Genomic DNA, 12,175 nt, shown 5'->3' with positions numbered 1-12,175 from the left:
AAGAGATGGCCCGGCTCTCAAACTCGAACACAACAGGCTGAAGATTTGGGCTCTGAAGATCCTTTCCTTCCATTGTGATCTGATCTGTTATTTCCTGCTGAAAAACCTCTCTCCCTCGGTCCGGTGGTTCCTTCCTCTCCTGGATCGCCGGGATATCATGCTTCTGCGCGTTATCCATTCCAAAGAACGGCCTCTGTAGATCTTCGTGCATCTCTCTGATCCTGGTTGCTAGTCTTTCCAGGCATGCACTCCTTGGAGAAATCTGATTTCCTTCTGATATGATTCTATTCTTCACAGACCACGATCCCCTCTCTGCCAGATCTCGTACTGCCTTCCTTGTTCTCATCCAGGACTCTCGGAGGCCCAACGGATCGGGATAGGAGCCCGCATCCGATCTGATCTCCAAATCTCCTTTTACTCCCTCGAATCTCCTAATCTTGTGCGCCAGATCTTGGACGTCTTCCGCTGCGCCCAAACGCCGCCGAGTCGCCTCTCCCAGGGGAGCGGAAATTTCGGAACTCATTTGGCCAGGTTTTGTTTTGTTTTTCTATGTTGTGCTCTTCTTTAGCCGCCCGCCTAACTTTTTCTTTGAAACTCCGCCACTGCATACATTGGAATTAAAATTAGAGTTTGATTATGGTACATCAAATCTATATGGGCTGTTAAATTGAGCGAACTTGAAGATCCAAATTCGCTTTACTACACATGATTTTGTATAGTACAAGGGGCATTTTCATCATTGCACAAACCGCGTCCTTTATTCCTTCTCAAAAGTAGTCCAAGGGTAAAATGGGAAGATAAAAAAATCATTTGAGTCAAAACGTTCTTCTTTGCTTGTGTGTCCTCCTACACTAGGCGGAGCTAGGGTTTGAGCCCTCACCGGCAGGATCGAGCCCTGCATGTGTCCCCACCTTGCAAGCGGTGCTTTGCCTCCTCTCCTCAGCCTACTCGAAGTATATGTTGGGCCCTAAATGGCCCCAATTCGGCATTAGCCTTTTAACATGCCGAAAAGGCACATCAGACTATAAATGGACCCAATAACACCATTGGCCGCTAATAGGCAACAAAAGCAGCTTGGTCCAAAAAATGGGCCCATAGACACGACGTGCCGTCAACATGCTAAAAGACACATCGAGTCATAAAAGAGCCCAATAAAACCGCAAGCCGTCAATACGACAAAAGACACTTGGCCGCAAATGGGCCCAAAGAAAATACCTGGCGCTAACAGGCCGAAAGACACATCAGCATGTAAATGGTCCAAAGTCAACACGGTTCGTCAATGGGCCGCAACTATCGACAGACCGTAATAATGTCGATTGTCCCACAGACTGTTGCTGGGATTAATTGATACAAGTCCTAATGGGGCATATGGATCCAGGCTTTAAGTGAGTCATCTGCAAGCATGCCATTAATGGGCCTTGAATCCTCCAGTCCGCTAACTTTTTGACTAAGTCACCTGGGACTTAAGCATGCCTTTGACTGGGTCGGTATTTTTAACTAGACGGGTGACTATTGGGCCATGCATGCCACATATCGTCGCTTCGTAGGCGCATGCCGGCATTAGACGCGCAATACTTGTTCCAATGAATAGTTGACACATGGCTCCGTTGATGATTAAGAGGACGACACGTGAAGGATCAACAATGGTCAACGTCATTAACGGGTATCGAATCCAAACTCGCACCCGATAGTTCACCCTTGACGGTTACCCTTGAAGAAGCACTTCCCATGACGCCATGACGCACCATTTTCTATCATGAAAGTGCACACTTTCATGATGAAAAAGTGATTATTATCATAGAACACATCTACGGCAACATATATATAACTATCTTGATTTTGTCATAAAACCGTCACAGATGTATATGAGAGACAGAAAATATGACCTACTATGACAACTAAGTATCAATACAGATATGTCTTTTTTTTATAGTGTTGTACGCCATGCGCTCACCGAGGCTGCCATGCCTTGCCAATGTGTGGGGGCCATCATGGTGATGCCTAACATCTCGGGCTTCATGATGAAGCTAAGGCTGATTCCTGGCACTGGCAGGATCTTAAACAATGATGCACGCATGACAAGTGTGGAGCTAAAAACACACACAATCCTTTCATACTTTCTTTTTTGCTCGTTTTCATTGCCATAATAGTGTTTTAACCCTGCATCTCCTGTTATAACTCATGGGCAATTTTCCTAGCCATTCTAGTTTAACAGAGGAATTATGTTAGGCCACCACCAAAACGCTCGCTACACAGTCATACACGGCCTATGGCTTTCGAGTCCTTCGTAGAGAGAACGATATCAGGTTCTTATTATAAAGAATCAACATTGTCTTACTTGCATAAATTTTTTCCCATACTAAGACACCAAGGCACATGAACAAAATGATTCTTGTGAAAGGTTGTGGTATGTTGCAGTACAATAATCCTACACACACGAACCCATTATAAGCTTTTACTTAATTTCCTTCTAACTAATTTATCAGGCCCCTCCTGGTTTTCAGTGGGGGTGGGGCCCATCCTCCTCTTGTATCCAATCCCAATCGCCCACGCCAGCTAGTCCGTGCATCCCGTAATAGATCCCTCCGTGAGTGTAGCATTGCTTGTTGCAGTAGGGGGCATGGTGCTCTCGGCTCGCCGTGTGGCAGTTTGGTGAGGCCACCGGATTAGATGATGTGCATTGGTGTGAGGTCACGACACATGATAAAACTAGTAGGTGTAGTAACATAGGTCGTCACGAAGATGACTTTGGATTGATTCATGTATTTGTTTTGTCAGACTCTGTTGAATAATATAATAAAAATTGTTGTGTGCATCGCTCAATGCAGAGGCCAGGGGTTATCCTCCTTTGTGCAAAAATAGTGTTACATTACAACAACCTTGCCTTGAACGACATCTCTCCATCTCGCAGTGAAACCATCTTACAGAATGTGTATCACTTATGCAGGGTGACCTCTTTAAAAAAAATAGATTTCTTTACACATGCCCTCAGGCGTGAGGCATGCATTAATCTGCAACTGAACTTGTTAAATAGACACTCCAGGACCATCCTGCACGGACACAGTGGACGAGATGACCGAGTGATCGGCACCGGCGTTCCTCGCGTAGAACGCCGGCTTGGACGGGGCGCTGAGAGGGACTGTTTCGCCTCCGAGCATCATGACCACCGACGACATCACCGGCCGATCCGCCGGGTTCCCCTGAACGCACAGAAGCCCGACGTGGACGCACCTTCGGACGTCGCTCTCTGAGAAGCTGCTGCCGATGCTCGGGTCCACCGTAGCCAGCACTGTTCCGGCCGTCCAGTGCTCCCATATCTGGGTCATTCGCAGCAGCCATGAGCCAAACATTCTTTCTGATACATACATATATATTCAGAGGTAACCAAACAACAGCACGTACCGTAGTCAAGACATCTTCAGACTGCTGGGAGTTGTAGCAGTCGTTGTTCTTCCTGCCCGTCACGATCTCCAGCACCATGACCCCGAAGCTGAACGCGTCCGACTTCACGGAGTAGTTCCCGCGCATCACGTACTCCGGCGCCATGTACCCACTGGAACAACAGGGTGGTAATTCAGTCAGTTTCTCTGCACGGTGGGACGACTACTGCTGCCTGAACTCGAATATGTATGCTATGGCACTGACTATGTTCCGACGACGCGGCTGGTGACGGCCTGCGTCTGGTCTCGCCCGAAGAGCCTGGCGAGGCCGAAGTCCGAGATCTTGGGGTTCATGTTGGTGTCAAGCAAGATGTTGCTGGCTTTGAGGTCACGGTGGACGACTTTGAGCTGGGAGTCTTCATGGAGGTACTGCAGGCCTCGAGCAATCCCGTGTATGATCTTGTACCTCTTTCCCCAGTCAAGCTGCTCGCGTTTCTCCGTGTCTACCACAGGTTCAGAAAACTAGGAGTGGTGAATGTATGTACGCAAATAAACAGGCAGGCAATGGTATCACAAGTTGCAGAGGAAATGCCACAATAGGATTCGATTCTGTTAGTACCGAATAGGATCTTATCGAGGCTCCGGTTCGGGAGGAACTCGTAGACGAGCAGCCTCTCCTGCTGCTCTAGGCAGACGCCGACAAGCCTCACCAGGTTCTTGTGCTTAAGCTTGGCAACCAGGGCGAGCTCATTCTTCAGCTCCTCCACTCCTTGTGCCGAGCTCTTGGACAGTCTCTTTACTGCTATTTCTTCGCCGTCCGGGAGAGTACCCTGTGCAAATCGAACCATAACTAGAACTAAGCTCACTTACCAAAATTTCGATGAATTTTCTTCAAGATATATGTTTGCTTGGTACTGTACCTTGTACACCGCACCAAATCCACCTTCGCCGAGCTTGTTTGTTTCCGCGAAATCTCCGGTCGCAGCTCGTAAAGTTGAGATGTCGATCAGCATCGACTCCACACTATCGATGTCCTCGGCTTTGGCGGAATAACCTGGATCTGTTGAAACATCAATGTCGTTTGTCACCACAAGTTATGTCATGCTAGCTAGGCCCTATGAACTGTTAAAATGTCGTAAATTTGAGAAAATTTGTAGGGCATACATGGCTGATTTGCCTCTGCTAGTGGCCGGCGCCTCCTCCAGAGAAGGAAGCAAACGACAAGGTTTATGGCTGCTGCGGTAGGAAGAAGAAGTATGAGAACCATGCCAGGAACACTGTACTTTCTCCCTGTGAATTAACCAGTTCAAGAGGACACATATCAGGCCAGTTGAGATTTGCAAATCTGAACTGGAAAAAACAGCTGGACTTGCACTCACCTTCTCCGGCGGCCGCCGCTGGCGTCAAAACGTTGGGCACCACAGCCGGCGCCGACGCCGGTGCAGCAGAGCTGGCCGACGTTCCTGCCAGTCGCACCATCACCGGGCCATCAAAGAAGGGCGTTGTTTCGTACCGGTAGCTGCACCTCATCCCAAGAATCCTGGCTCCTATAGAGTCCGTGAACACAGGCGCCCATGTCTTGATGTTCACGGTGAGGCAGTCCCGGCACCGCGCCAGCGTCAGGTCAGGCGTGCACTGCGCCCAGGCGTACACCTTGGGGAGCTCCCGGTCGAAGTCGGCCTCTCCGGACGCATACAGCCGCGTGGAGTTGGCGACGGCGTAGCTCACGGTGGCGTTCAAGAGCGCGGCCACGACGCGCTGGAACCGGGCCGGCTCCGCCGTGGCGTTGACGTTGTTGCGGAGCGGGAGCGTGGGGTTGTAGGTGGTGTCGTCGTCGGGGCGGGACCGGATGTTGGAGTAGTGGAGCACGCAGGAGTCGTAGTAGATGGTGCTGTCCCTGCTGTAGGGGCACGCGTTGGGCAGGTCCTGGAAGGCCTGGTCCAGGCAGGTGAGGCAGTAGGAGGCGTTGGCGTCGCCGCGGCAGAGCGCCAGGGCCCAGACTTGCTGCGGAACGGCGCCGACCAGGGCGGTGGCGAAGAGCTCCGGGGACCGGGAGGCGTTCCTCGGAAGCGTGGCGCCGATGCGGTTGATGTTGGCCAGGTACTGGCTCTTGGCCGTGTAGGTGCTGCGGCCGCAAATTGTCCATGGGTATACTGCCGCGGCGGGGGAAGCCAGCAGTGCGACGGCGACGATGGCCACCACGGACAGGACCCGGTGGTGAGCCATGCTACCACAGATGCTCGAACCGAACGGGGAAGTTGGTGCTAGCTTTTGTACACCCAATTAAATTTGACCGTCGGACACGGCAATGACTTAGCAATTGGAAAAATCCTTGTCCGTTTTCACCATTTGTTTTGTGTATGAATGCCATGTTGATATACCGGGTGTTTGAGCTCGCGAGTGATCAATCCTCATTCAGTTTAACCTTTTCTTATAATAAAATAATCTGGATTCTGCATGGGTATGATGCACACAATCATCTTTATTAAAACTATAACATATTCAAAAGATCCTTCACAAGTTCAAAAAAACAAAGAGAAAAGAGCACAATTGATAAAAAATATTGCATGACTGCTCCCGCTCCAAGCCTCCCCCTCCCCCCCCCCCCCACACACACACCCTGCGCGCGCGCGTCACCGGAGCTAGGGCTCCGGCCCGGCGTCCTTCCTCCCCCCCCTTCCCTCCTCCTCACCACCGCCGCAAGGCGTCCATCGGGCAGAGCTGCTACGTCCATGTTGCCGCAAATAACACCCTGGATTATCTCAAGACGCCAGTCCCTGGAAACAATCCGACATCCAGGACACTGGAGGCCATCAGCATGTCCCAACTAAACACACAACTAGCCCTCCAGCAGCAATCACTAGCTAGAGGCCACGACAAGGGAGGCACAGTGGCACGAGACGATGACAAATGAACGATTGCGTCGCGCTTCGTGGCGACCTCCACACATCATCAACGACCTTGCCAACCGTGGTCGACTGTAAGGAGTAGAACAAGCTACAGAAGTGCCATCGCCACCGCCACCGACCCTATCCTGCGGCCTCTAGGCAGCCGCAACACTAGCAGACTGACTTCAAGCCACGCCAAAAGACCCAGTAAAACACAAAATTCTCACCACATAATCGTATGAGTTGTCATAAGAGGCGCCCCTCAACACACAAGTTTCCGACGGGCTTGCCAAGCGGGGATGGCCAAATTGTGGTCTTTGCCCTTTTTGCAAAAAGGAGCAAGAGAGTGGGCCACATCTTTTCTTCAAGTGCCGCTACACCATTCGGCTTTGGAAGATGTTCATTGAGAAATTCCGACTAGAACAAATGGACACGTCCTTGTGGCATCTAGATGTTTCAATCAAGAATTGGTGGGCACATAGAACTGGCACAGGAGTCCCCAACAGAAAGGCGATGGCCTCGCTGACCATGCTCGTGACATGGACCATCTGGAACGAAAGAAATGCCCGGGTCTTCCGGCATAAGAGCGCCCCACCGCCAATTTTACTCACTACTATTGCTAACGAGGCAAATCTTTGGGTCACTGCTAGAGCAGAAACTAGGGTATATTCTTTTGCGTGAGTAATCATTTATGCCGTGTAAGGTTGACTGTATTGTAACAAACTCTCCTCTATGCTTAATTAATATATGTTACAAACCTTTTGCCTTGGTTTAAAAAAAAGAGATATTAGGAAATGTGACTGATGCTCCTCGTGATCGTAATCAATTAGTTTATTTCAACACATTTTTAAAAAGGGGGCGCTTTATTACTTAAAAGGTTTAAGCATTGCACCCGGCCTCTGCATAAGTAAGATGCACACAGCCAAACAAAGTCCATTTACCCACATACAAGCGTGTGCGAAAATTCGAGCTATACAATCGTGTGCGTGATGTTATCATAGACTTATCGCACATGCATCAGTCGATGAACAACGTGTAATCACACAGAGTTCAGCCATTGCACATTTTATTGTCTGGCACGTACATACAGTTGGATGATAGTGTGCTATAGGTGTGCACTAGTGCGAATATGTCGTATGCACATAGTCCACGTGCTTAGACTTGGATGGTGGTCAGAGGCGCTCCAATACCAGTTACCCATTTCAACGGCTTCATCCACAGATTAAAAGCCTAGTTGGCTTGCTGCGAATCATGTCCAAAGGCACCTTTTGGGTCAAAGGCGGCATGGAATTCGCATTAGATGGAGACATTTTGGAGGAATTCATCTTCCCTGTGAACTTTGTCAGTGGAAAATCCGCAGCCGTATCTGAGTGCCGCACGCACGGGGTGTCAACAAGTCTTAAAAACGCAGTGACAAAATCATCAATATAAGATGGAGGAAAGATAGGCGACTGCTGACACCCGAGTGGAAAAAGAATTCCTTTTCCACGCAGGGTGGACCTCCATTGTGGCAAGAGACACGAATCTCGCAAGATCGCTATCGCAACAGAAGTTGCGGTTCAGTAGGCGGCGGCCGATCAACTTTGACTCCAAAAGGAGGTATCCACTTGCGCGGTAGGCAGTGGCAGTGGCGCGTCGTGGTCTCGCGGGTCAGGCTCAGGAGAAACTGGGCCATCTTTGTCGTCGATCGCGGACTGTGTCGTGCCATGCCGAGGAAACCACGATTCCTCCGCGCTCCCCAACCCCCGCCGCCACAGCGATGCTTCTGGCCGTCATGGCCGTCGTCCTGCTCCTGCTGCCGCCGGCCATGCCGTTCGAGGACTTCTTGTGCGATGGCAGCACCTACGCGCCCAACAGCACTTTTCAGGCGAGCCTCGACCTCGTCGCCGCGGCGCTCCCCGGCAACGCCTCCTCCATGCCGTCCGGCTTCGCCACCGCCGAGGCCGGCGCGTCGCCCAACCGGGCCTACGCCATGGCGCTCTGCCGCGGCGACGTCAACGCCTCCACCTGCGCCGCCTGCGTGGCCGCCGCGTTCCGTGCCGCCGGCGCCCAGGAGAGCTGCCCCAACAACACGGGCGCCACCATGTACGAGGACGCCTGCGTCCTTCGCTTCTCCACCGTGCAGTTCCTCGACTTCCTCAGGGCCGACCAGTGGCAGCCCGGAGAGCTTACGTACGGCCTATTTCAGCTTTCTAATGAACCTCTTGATCTTGAATAATTCTGTGTAAACTAATGGGATTTCTACGGCCCTGTAAACTGGTTCAAGTTTTCAAATTACCCCGGCGTCTCGGAATGTCAAGTCGGCACAGGGAGCATGGTTCAGCGCCGCCGCCACGTCCATCCTCACCGCCGTGGTCGACCACGCATTGGCCGCGGCGGGCAACTCAACGACCGCCAAGAAGTACTTCGCCACGGGCGAGGTGGACTTCCAGCCTAGGATCTACGCGCTCGCGCAGTGCCTCCCGGAGATGACGCCGTCGCAGTGCCGGAGCTGCCTCGGGACCCTCCTCGTGCAAACAACGCCCATGCTCAGCACCAAGCCCCGATGGATCATGTCTTTTGTGGTCTGGTGCAACCTGAGGTACAGCGTGCGGCCGTTCTACGAGGGTCGGTCGATGCTGCAGCTCCCGGCGCCACCACCGCCGGCAGTCGTGTCTCCATCTGTAACTCCAGAGCCTGGACCAACAGGTAGCACCTACCACACTCTTTCAATTCTTATTTTTATCTGCAGAACTGTTGCTATCATTTGTCTGCTTGCATAGCTCATACTACTTCATAATTTTAGTTTCAAGGTTAAGGTTCTTGTTTGGTGTATGATGTTGCAGGGAAGAAAAAGAGTGCAGCAGGAATCTCTGCGAGCATTGGTTGTTCCGTCCTCTTGCTATTTCTTCTTTCGGTTTTCGCTTTCGTTCGATTCAAGAGAAGGACTACTAAGCAATCAGAGGACGACCACCGTGAGTAGCATAACATCTAGCATGCTATATCAGTTTAAGGGCTGGAATTTGCAGTTCCTTGATGACATTCTTGTCATACGACACCAGCATTCAAGAAAATTGTGGGTGCACAATGCATGATCTTTGAGTTAGCAGCACTGCAAGAGGCAACTGAAAACTTCTCGGAAAAGAACAAGCTCGGAGAAGGTGGTTTTGGCATTGTGTACAAGGTGAGTAAATAAGCAACACATAACCGGGTGGGTGATATCAGTATAGCACCTTCTCTGAGGAAGACTCTGTTGCAGGGGATACTAGCAGATGGGCAGGAAATAGCAGTGAAGAAGCTCTTGGGAGGAACTGGGAGTGGTTTGCATCAACTGCACAATGAGGTGCGGCTATTGGCAGAGCTGCAGCACAAGAACCTTGTTAGATTACAGGGGTTTTGCTCGCATCGGGATGATACGCTGCTCGTTTATGAATATATCAAGAATGGGACCCTCGACAACTTTCTATTTGGTATTTTTCCTCTTCACTCACCTCTCTTGCTCTCGAGCTACAAATTATTGCACGGATTTTATTTATTTTTGCTTCTAAACACCCTGTAATTTTTTATCTGCCATGGATGAGAACATTTGACTATGCAGCAAAGCAAAGCATGTGTAATAGTGAAATGAATGGTGCATAGCTATACACCGGAGTTTCACTGTTTAGAAACTCAGTACAAACTACTCCCTCCGTCAAGAAATATAAGAGTGTTTAGATCACTACTTTAGTGATCTAAAATGCTCTTATATTTCTTTACAGAGGCAGTACTAAATATGCCCGGTAGCATTTCCGGCACAATAAGTTACCAACACATCCAAGGTTGTTTATAAGGTAAGCGAGTTAGTATTCGATGGAGAGGCCGGGGGTTAAACCCTTTTTGAGTTAGTATGATTATTGTGCATTTACCTTGCACCACCTAATATTATGAATTTAACATTGTGCGCAATAGAAACTAGTGACGAAAATACACTGAGCTGGGAGCAACAGTACAACATCATTCTTGGGATTGCCAAGGGAATATTGTACCTTCACGAGGATTCAAGCATGAGGATCATCCACCGGGACCTTAAACCTAACAACATTCTCGTTGATGACGGCATGGATCCGAAAATCGCAGACTTTGGACTTGCAAGGCTGCTAGGAGAAGGTCATACTCACACCAAGACAGCTAGAGCTGTCGGAACACTGTAAGCCCGTATATATTCACACATCCACGAAACGGCAGATATCGAGCGTGTGCTTGCAAAGCCTAACCGCTCATCCTTTGCAGAGGTTACATGGCACCCGAGTATGCAATACACGGCCGCGTGTCGCCCAAGATCGATATTTTCAGCTTCGGTGTCTTGGTCCTCGAAATCGTAACTAGGAGACGGAACAGCAGTTCTGACGATCGCGATGAAGTGAATCTTATTAGTGATGTAAGTGCTTATTTACTTCATTTTTGGTGCATCTGTACGCTGGAAAGACTCGTGTAAATTATATATGTCATGGCAACTGAAAGTACTGTCGACACTAACAATCTAACAGGTGTGGAACTGCTGGACGAAAGGGACGGTATCGCAGATGATAGACCCATCGCTGGACGAACACGCCCGAAGCCAGGCATTACGATGTATGCACATCGGGTTGATGTGCATCCAGTCGGACCCTGACGACAGGCCTTACATATCATCCGTCATTTTCATGTTAACCAGGGACAACACGGAGATTCAAGCACCCGCGCAACCTGCATTCTTCTTTGGGAGAGAAGCGGCTTTAGCTTCTCCGGCATATGACCGATCTGATTTCATCCTGGGACAGGATGTCTCTGTGAATGCGGTTACAATTACTGAGCCGTATCCTAGGTAGGTAATGTACCGGTGTGATGTTGAGGCCAAAGAGGTGAGTTGGCTGTGGTTTCAGCGAGGATTTTCAGAGATCTGGCCTTGGTTGTAGAATCCCTTTTGTTTAGGGTTGCTTCCATGTCTATGGGTCCAGTTACCCCATTATCTGGTTATATTTGATTTTATTTTGATCGAATATGTAAAAACTTTATTTTATAAAGTAAAATCCCCTGGATCATTTTCTTTGTCCGCCATTTGGTGTAGAGATAGTGCAAAGATTACTTTTTTCACTAAAGAGGCATCAAAATATAGCATCAAACAGATACAAAGCATAATAAGTAACATCTTGCCACTACATATTTAAGATGCACACAGCGACACACCATCAGTCCGATAGTAAAATAAAACCAAACATAACTGCAACAGTAAAGCCATAAAAGACTAACAATATGTCTATGCCAAATATGCAGGAGATGGTGGACCGATCCGGAGGTTATGCCTCCATCCATAATGGGTAAAAACTTGCGTGGCCACCCTCTCCAACCGCATACACACCGTCGTGGATATCGGTCGATACTACGTAAGGTGCAGAAGAGGAGCTTACGGTTGGGTCTTGGCCATCACATTGTGATCCCATTATCAAATGGCAACTCATGTCTATGCTTAAGAAACCCCAACCATCTTTGATCAACGAGCTAGTCTACCGAAAAAGGCTTTCGCCCCGCTTTATAAATAAAGTAACCACCAAGCACGGAGTAACAAGGTAACAACGGAACACGACACACACCCACACAACGCCACCGCAGGCAGGGTCCAACACACACACACACAAACACACACAGACCCAAGTTCCGCTGTGGGCACAGCACAACAAGCCCAGCACAGACGCACTACGAAACGCCCCAAGACGGCAGTGGCGGAGGCGTGAAGACGACGATCTAATCTAGTTTCGGAGGTGGTGGGGGAAGCGGTGGAGCCAACCGGAGAGCCATCGCGCGAAGCTAGGTGATGATGGAGGTGATGGCGTCTCTTACGGCTAAGCGGTCGCCAAAGCTGCAAGTAACCAGACCATTTGAACAAAGTGTCAGTAGCACGACGAAGAGGAA

At 49.8% G+C, this 12,175-nt stretch overlaps 2 protein-coding genes across 2 annotated transcripts; one reads left to right on the top strand and one right to left on the bottom strand.

The window, feature by feature from the left end:
* Positions 1–2,820: 2,820 nt before the first annotated feature.
* Positions 2,821–5,701, bottom strand: LOC125536801 (cysteine-rich receptor-like protein kinase 6). Its single transcript, XM_048700069.2, has 7 exons — positions 4,760–5,701; positions 4,545–4,670; positions 4,301–4,440; positions 4,000–4,210; positions 3,646–3,883; positions 3,403–3,553; positions 2,821–3,317 (listed from the first exon to the last, which is right to left on the bottom strand). The coding sequence occupies exons 1-7, from the start codon at positions 5,604–5,606 to the stop codon at positions 3,027–3,029; spliced, it is 2,004 nt and encodes a 667-aa protein (XP_048556026.2). The 5' UTR covers positions 5,607–5,701; the 3' UTR covers positions 2,821–3,026.
* Positions 5,702–7,863: 2,162 nt separating this feature from the next.
* Positions 7,864–11,307, top strand: LOC125536800 (cysteine-rich receptor-like protein kinase 6). Its single transcript, XM_048700068.2, has 8 exons — positions 7,864–8,440; positions 8,535–8,956; positions 9,094–9,222; positions 9,310–9,431; positions 9,507–9,717; positions 10,196–10,433; positions 10,517–10,664; positions 10,774–11,307. Exons 1-8 carry the CDS (start codon positions 8,028–8,030, stop codon positions 11,092–11,094), a joined length of 2,004 nt encoding a protein of 667 aa, XP_048556025.2. The 5' UTR covers positions 7,864–8,027; the 3' UTR covers positions 11,095–11,307.
* The last annotated feature ends 868 nt before the right edge of the window (positions 11,308–12,175 follow it).

This window comes from Triticum urartu, chromosome 2A, assembly GCF_056163025.1.
Source record: "Triticum urartu cultivar PI428250 chromosome 2A, HENAU_Tu73, whole genome shotgun sequence".
Taxonomy (NCBI): Eukaryota; Viridiplantae; Streptophyta; class Magnoliopsida; order Poales; family Poaceae; genus Triticum; species Triticum urartu.
The sequence above is the reverse complement of the archived record's forward strand: the minus strand, read 5'-3'. Positions and strand labels throughout refer to the sequence as shown.

Excerpts from the sequence above, each read along its gene's own strand:
- LOC125536800 (XM_048700068.2), top strand. The coding sequence starts at position 8,028 with ATGCTTCTGGCCGTCATGGCCGTCGTCCTGCTCCTGCTGCCGCCGGCC. Across the intron at positions 8,957-9,093 it reads TCCAGAGCCTGGACCAACAG|GGAAGAAAAAGAGTGCAGCA; the intron begins GTAGCACCTACC and ends ATGATGTTGCAG. Across the intron at positions 10,434-10,516 it reads GCTAGAGCTGTCGGAACACT|AGGTTACATGGCACCCGAGT; the intron begins GTAAGCCCGTAT and ends CATCCTTTGCAG.
- LOC125536801 (XM_048700069.2), bottom strand. The coding sequence starts at position 5,606 with ATGGCTCACCACCGGGTCCTGTCCGTGGTGGCCATCGTCGCCGTCGCA. Across the intron at positions 4,211-4,300 it reads GATTTGGTGCGGTGTACAAG|GGTACTCTCCCGGACGGCGA; the intron begins GTACAGTACCAA and ends CGATTTGCACAG. Across the intron at positions 3,884-3,999 it reads CCTCGATAAGATCCTATTCG|ACACGGAGAAACGCGAGCAG; the intron begins GTACTAACAGAA and ends AACCTGTGGTAG.